We start from the raw sequence: 6,758 nt of genomic DNA on the forward strand, positions 1-6,758 counted from the left end.
CTACTGGAGGCCCGCAAATTTGTATATTCTGTATGGACCTAATGAATCTCCAAACCAACTTTGGTGCAGATTCACCCACACACACGCTGCGAAGCAGTTACATAAACATGCAATAGATGGTATTATTATAGTTATATAGATAACGTGCCTGAAATGAGGCAATACATCAACTGCGATATATGGATATACGTTTGTATGTATATAGCCAAATGTCATTGAATCTAACTTTAAAAATGCAGTAACGTATCACTGTGGAAACCTAAAACTAATAGACACACAGGACAGTATTAATATTAAGCTAAAAATTCTCTCTTCTGCACGTTTTACTGTGGCTTATGATTAAAAACTTTCTGTCAATCAATTTAACTTACTCACTCTGCCTCACATGATACGGAATTTTAGGTCAAATAGTAGCGTATGTTCCATATATGGACATCAAACTACGGTATTTTATGATTGGTTACTGATGACGAAGCTAACTTGAGTAAACGAATCATATAGCGAATTAGTTGTTGTGTTACAGTTCCATATATGGTAAAAAGTTAGTAATGTTACCGGTACGATATTAGTGCTAGACTATAGAGGAAGACTTAAAAGCTGCGGGTTTGGTACGTTAATTTTAGTTATTCGAAATATTTGAGATTCGAAGGATACTGTGTAAGAGGAAGTTAGTATACACTTGCACTTAGAGTATTGATGTAAAGTTTAATTCTAGGAAGTAGTTATTATCGTGGGTTGAATTTGTGGGTGAGGTATAAATCTAGTCTAAGAAATTAGATTGTTGTGAGGTGACTTGTTGCTACTCAATAAGTATATTTATCATTTGTTATACCTTGCAGCTGAAATCTGTGTACTTCATCAGTGATCGTAACGTTGTGCATGTTTGCAAAACTATATATACGTAAAAAATCTGAAAGCTGTTTATTGTACTAAGTCTAAGGTGCTGTTTTCGGTGTCTAGCCATTAGTGTTAAGTTGTAATTATAAATCGGGTGCAGTGGTAATACTAACGACCGAGTAATAGTGTTAGCGACTAAAATTTTCTGAACTAATATTTAACGTTTTTTAGCTAGGACTAATAGTACTAGAACTTTCAGGAGTAAATCTTTTGGCTTGTTTCCCGCCAGACTGGTGAGTTAACCCATATCTTTACTAATGCAGAGTTTCGTTATCTGTTGTTACTATTGGGTGTTATACTGCATATATGTAGTTTTAACGAAATTAAGTACTTAAATGTATAAGTTAAATATTAACTTGCAAATACAATAACATTACCACTATTAGTATAACGCCGATAAATAAGCTGTAATGTTTAGTTATTCTCGTAAATCCACTAGAGTATCTGTATTTTTAACCTAGGTCAGTAAATGTGGGCTTATTAGTATATTGATTTATATACTGATGTTTTAGGCCTGTATTTAATATTTTTAAATGTTTGGACATTTACTTCATGGCATATCAATTATGAATTCCACACTGTGTAGGGTGAATGCAATTCAGTTAAGGCTTGTTGTATAACATCATCTATTCAAGATATTAAGGAGTTTGATTTTTCTTTTAAACAAGTAAAGTATTGACTATCACTATTGGTATCCTTTCATTTTATTATTTTCAGAATATTGTACAATGATCTGGAAGGCTTTTCATCCTATTAATTCCTTAATCTTTGTAAACTTGTTATAATTATTTCTTACTCTTTTCTAAAGAGGGGGTTAATCTTTATCTTTCCTCACAAGATAAACATTCCATTAACTGAAATTACCCTAACAGCAATCACCTTTGAAACTTCTCTGTGAAGTCAGTATAGTTCTTTAGAAAGAGAAAAATGACAAAAACAATCGACAATGTTGTAAGTCAGTGTGAAAATGCATTTACCATGAGCTGTAACTGTTACTTAATAATTAAGGTAAACACAGTTTAATATCTTTTTTACTTTTATCAACTTGCTGTAGTAATTTTCCAGGTTTTGGCTTGCTAAAATAAGTAAAGCATAACTATTGTAGTTAAGTTTTCCACATCAATCAATATTTTGTATATTATTGAATTATGACTCTTTGTCATAGTGATGATTACTAAAACAGTTTGCATGACTAGAATCTATGTGTTGGTGCCTTTCTTTGAGCTTCACTTTTTTTTGACTAGAGTAGTTAAATGTCTCTTTTTTTTTTAAATAAATAAAATAAAATAAAAAAAAAATCAGATATTTATTGCTGCATGGTTACACTTTCACTATCGCACTTTTAGTTGGCCTGGCCTATCCAGGTGGGTTAAGGTATTTGACTCGTAATCTAATGGTTGTGGGTTCGAATTCCCATTGCACCAGACATGCTTGCCCTCTCATTTGTGGGGGTGTTATAATGTGATGGTCAATCCCACTATTCATTGGTAAAAGAGTAGCCCAAGAGTTGGTGGTGATGACTAGCTGCCTTCTCTCTAGTCTTATACTGCTAAATTAGGGATGCCTAGCTCAGATAGCCCTCCAGTAGCTTTGTGTGAAATTCAAAAATGGACAACACTTTTAATTGCTTATTTATTTATTTGTTTTATGTTTCAATATTATATTTCATTTCATTGGCTGTTTAGACACAGCAGTCTAAATCAACAGTATTAAATATGATTGGTATTACAAAAAGTGTTATTTTATTGACATTTTTAATTTTGTTGTGATGGGTTTTTGATTTTGCACAGGTAACTTGTTCCTTGTTCTCACCAAAAGTACATCATGTGTGACGACGACGTTGCTGCACTTGTAATTGACAATGGGTCTGGGATGTGTAAGGCAGGTTTTGCAGGAGATGATGCTCCCCGTGCTGTGTTTCCATCTATTGTTGGTCGACCCAGACATCAGGTAACTGCATTCATTAGTAAAAATTTGATATCTAATTTCTACACTTGTTTGTGAAGTGTATTCTAGATTAATGGTGTTTTTATTTTTAATAGTACTTGGTTATGATAGTTACTTGAAGTTATTTAATGTTCTTTTTATAAAAAAAGGTTAAATCAATGAAGGTTCTTGTAAGGGTATGCAAATACTGTAGAATCTAATTTTTAATTTTCTAACATTGTATTTTGCTATATTGCTAATGGAACAAAAGTATTTCCTGTATTGACTACTGGGAAGATTTTTGTAACTTTAAAACATCTTTCTGTCATGGAGGTTGAGTTTAAGAAGTATTTTATTTTACTGTTTAGTCAAAAGTGGAAAATGCACAAGTCTTTGTGAAAACTGTAATAAATATCTTTATTATTACAGAACATTTTATTATTGATATTAATAAAGAGCATTTGTTTATACTGTATAATGGTATACTGAAGCTCAATACCTTATTGTTTACGTGAAAATATTTTGGGTCTTGTATTAACGTTTTTTTTGTTGTTTTTTTTAATTTAATTCAATATTGTCAAATTTTTCTTCTGTTCAGGGTGTAATGGTTGGTATGGGTCAGAAAGATAGTTATGTAGGAGACGAAGCCCAGAGTAAACGTGGTATCCTTACACTGAAGTATCCAATTGAACATGGTATTGTAACAAACTGGGATGATATGGAAAAGATTTGGCATCACACTTTCTACAATGAGCTCCGTGTTGCTCCTGAGGAACATCCTGTGTTATTGACAGAAGCTCCTCTTAACCCCAAAGCCAACAGAGAAAAAATGACCCAGGTAATTAAAAGTTCAGAGTGCACATCTTAAGATTTTGTTTGTGCATATTTAAACTTTGGAGAAGTTCCTGAGCTATACCTAAAAATCCAATGTTTTTTTTTCTATGTTTATCTGTATAATGTAACTAAACTGAAGTCTAAATTCTGTTTTTGTCATACTATAGCTCAGTTTGGTAGGTTTTGTATCATCAGCATTTATTACCCAAAAGTTGTTTAAGAATATGATGTATTGTGTAAACATGTTGCTACATTCCTTTTAGGAAACCTTTACTTTATGAAAAGGTTAACATTTTCACATAATTACTTTTACCTATTTGTAATGTCTTGTTCACATTTTAATTTGATTCATGTTTCATATAATTATAAAATCCCAAACATTCTAAGTTTTTTTTTTTTTTTTTTCTTTTGGGTACAGTGACATGGCATTAGTTTTCTTCAACACATTTTTGAAGTAAACTTCTTTCCAGTATTTGAATTAGCATTTTCTATATACAACCTGTACTTTGTTTTAAGTGGAACTGAAAACTAATTGTCTGTTTTTTGTTTTTTTAATTTAAACAGATTATGTTTGAGACCTTCAACACTCCAGCCATGTATGTAGCCATCCAAGCAGTACTTTCTCTGTATGCTTCTGGTCGAACCACAGGCATTGTGTTGGATAGTGGTGATGGTGTTTCTCACACTGTTCCCATCTATGAAGGATATGCTTTGCCACATGCTATTTTAAGGTTGGATTTGGCTGGACGTGATCTTACTGATTATCTTATGAAAATCTTGACAGAACGTGGCTATAGTTTCACCACTACAGGTATTTCCTATGTTACATTTTTGTAATATCCTATTTTCAAGAGGAGCTTATTTACAGAAAAGGAGGAAAATTTTCATGTTTACCTTTTTTGAATAGTATTCAAATTATAAATGATTATTCAGAGGTTTTGTTTATGTATTCCACATTTTGTTTACTGTTGTAGTTCTCATAATTTCCATTACCACATATGATTGTCTCTTATATTAAGCAGACTTCTTTCTACCTCAGTTACTTAAAGCTGATTTAACTATATTAATATGGTAATCTATTGTTTTCTAAAGTTTGAACAGATAGCTGTAGAAGTGTAACTTGTCTCTGCATTTAGTGATAGTTAGAGAATTACTTTCTTTAACTTCAGTGTAGTTAGAAAAGCATGGCACATACAACTTTTAACCTATAAATTTGACACTTAAGATTATACATAACCTTTCAAAACTGCAGTAACTTTGAGTATCAAATAGTATCTTTTTAATAATTTGTGTTGAATAGTTGCTGATGTTAAAACTTAATACTAAGGTAGTAAACTTGTATCTGATATGACAACTTAGAATGTGCAAATGTGAACTAGAATACTTGGAGAATCTATTTAAAGTTAGATAATAATCAATAGTAACAATTCCAAATTTATTGGTTAATAATTTAGCTTTGAATTACAAATTTAAGGTCTTTTGTCTAGATGCATTGATAGTCATTGTGTTCCTACAGTGTATTAACTAACTTTCAAAATTTAAAATAGTTATTTTAATAAAAGAAAACCAGAGTATGGTTTACTCCATTCCTTTTTTACGGTTGGTAATCTGCTATCTGTTTAAAGATGGCAATCCTAAAGTAAATCAAGCTGAATGGACAGTTCTTTTCAAAAATGGGTTTTGATTTTAATAAATTTGTATTTGTTTTTTCATTTAAATATTAACATTTCTAATGTTGTAAAGTTTGGCTTAACATTTAAAATTTTTTGTCTACTGCAGCCGAGCGTGAAATTGTCCGTGACATTAAGGAGAAGCTATGCTATGTAGCTCTAGATTTTGAACAGGAGATGGGTACTGCTGCTAATTCATCATCTTTAGAGAAGTCTTATGAACTCCCAGATGGCCAGGTCATCACAATTGGAAATGAAAGGTTCCGTTGCCCTGAAGCTATGTTTCAACCATCTTTTCTTGGTATGGAATCTTGTGGTATTCATGAAACTACTTTCAACTCCATCATGAAGTGTGATGTTGATATCCGTAAGGACTTGTATGCAAACACTGTACTGTCGGGTGGTAGCACTATGTTCCCTGGCATTGCTGACAGAATGCAGAAAGAAATCACAGCTTTAGCACCTAGCACTATGAAAATTAAGATAATTGCTCCCCCTGAAAGAAAATACTCTGTTTGGATTGGAGGTTCAATCTTAGCTTCACTCTCCACATTCCAGCAAATGTGGATCTCCAAGCAAGAATATGACGAGTCTGGCCCCAGTATTGTTCACAGAAAGTGTTTCTAAAATGCTTCATTTTACAGCTATGTAAAAACAAAATATCAAGCAAAGAATAATCAGTGGGATAAGACAAATCTTCAAAAGATGCTTTATGTTACACTGAATTTAATTTGAATTATTTAAGTTTCCATCACAATTTAAGAGCTAAGTTTCTTTTTGTTGTCAGCTTCACAGTTTGCACAATGCTTGTTTGTTCCAGTTAACTTTTTGCATTCCATAAATATGTTAATATTTGTGTACTTAATTTATTTTTATTTTCTACTGTAATGGTCCTCTTAAGTGGAGGGTAATGTCGTTTAAAGAGTTGTCTACATCTGCCTAAAATATTTGTAGAATTGTACACTATATATATTAATAAATATTCAAGTGAAACTTTTCTTTATGCATAAATTGTAGTTTAGTTACCTTTTTGTCTAGTTAGACTCATTTTAGTGTGTGAGTGTATTTATAACTTATATTATGTACACACACTTGCCAATTATTTCATGTTCATTAAATAAAGACATGCAACAGACCAATTAACTTGTATAAAAAAAAAAAAAAATAAATAAATAAATAAAAAATTCAGAAATGTTCGTAAGAAATGTTGCATCAAGTATTTTCATGTGTTAATCTTAACACTGAGCTTGCTATCATTACGGATGATTTTCTGCCAACTATTGATTTTTGAATTAATGTTCCTTGTTATTCACAGTAGTTTAGGGAGATAGGTGGGGACTTTATTACCTAGTTTACCATTTCCTTAAAAATTTATCTTTTCATCAATTTAAGGATGAGAAATTTACAATGTAGCAAGTTTTATTGAGTAGT

The 6,758-nt window shown here is 31.6% G+C and overlaps 1 protein-coding gene across 6 annotated transcripts; it reads left to right on the forward strand.

Annotated features, from left to right (window-relative positions):
• The first annotated feature begins 473 nt into the window (after positions 1–473).
• On the forward strand, positions 474–6,532 carry LOC143246338 (actin, clone 403-like). 6 transcript variants are annotated; one of them, XM_076492895.1, is made up of 6 exons: positions 573–608; positions 1,069–1,130; positions 2,688–2,847; positions 3,422–3,661; positions 4,222–4,468; positions 5,437–6,532. In XM_076492895.1, the coding sequence occupies exons 3-6, from the start codon at positions 2,722–2,724 to the stop codon at positions 5,952–5,954; spliced, it is 1,131 nt and encodes a 376-aa protein (XP_076349010.1). In that variant the 5' UTR covers positions 573–608; positions 1,069–1,130; positions 2,688–2,721; the 3' UTR covers positions 5,955–6,532. The 6 variants fall into 6 exon arrangements, with proteins under 6 accessions (XP_076349011.1, XP_076349007.1, XP_076349012.1 ...); XM_076492893.1 differs by lacking the exon at positions 573–608 and adding an exon at positions 627–667; XM_076492894.1 differs by lacking the exon at positions 573–608 and adding an exon at positions 627–657.
• The last annotated feature ends 226 nt before the right edge of the window (positions 6,533–6,758 follow it).

The sequence above is a fragment of the Tachypleus tridentatus genome, chromosome 3 (genome assembly GCF_004210375.1).
Source record: "Tachypleus tridentatus isolate NWPU-2018 chromosome 3, ASM421037v1, whole genome shotgun sequence".
NCBI classification, from domain to species: domain Eukaryota; kingdom Metazoa; phylum Arthropoda; class Merostomata; order Xiphosura; family Limulidae; genus Tachypleus; species Tachypleus tridentatus.

Coding starts and splice junctions, on each gene's coding strand:
- LOC143246338 (XM_076492896.1), top strand. CDS start 2,722: ATGTGTGACGACGACGTTGCTGCACTTGTAATTGACAATGGGTCTGGG. Junction 2,848..3,421: donor TTGGTCGACCCAGACATCAG/GTAACTGCATTC, acceptor TCTTCTGTTCAG/GGTGTAATGGTTGGTATGGG. Junction 4,469..5,436: donor CTATAGTTTCACCACTACAG/GTATTTCCTATG, acceptor TGTCTACTGCAG/CCGAGCGTGAAATTGTCCGT.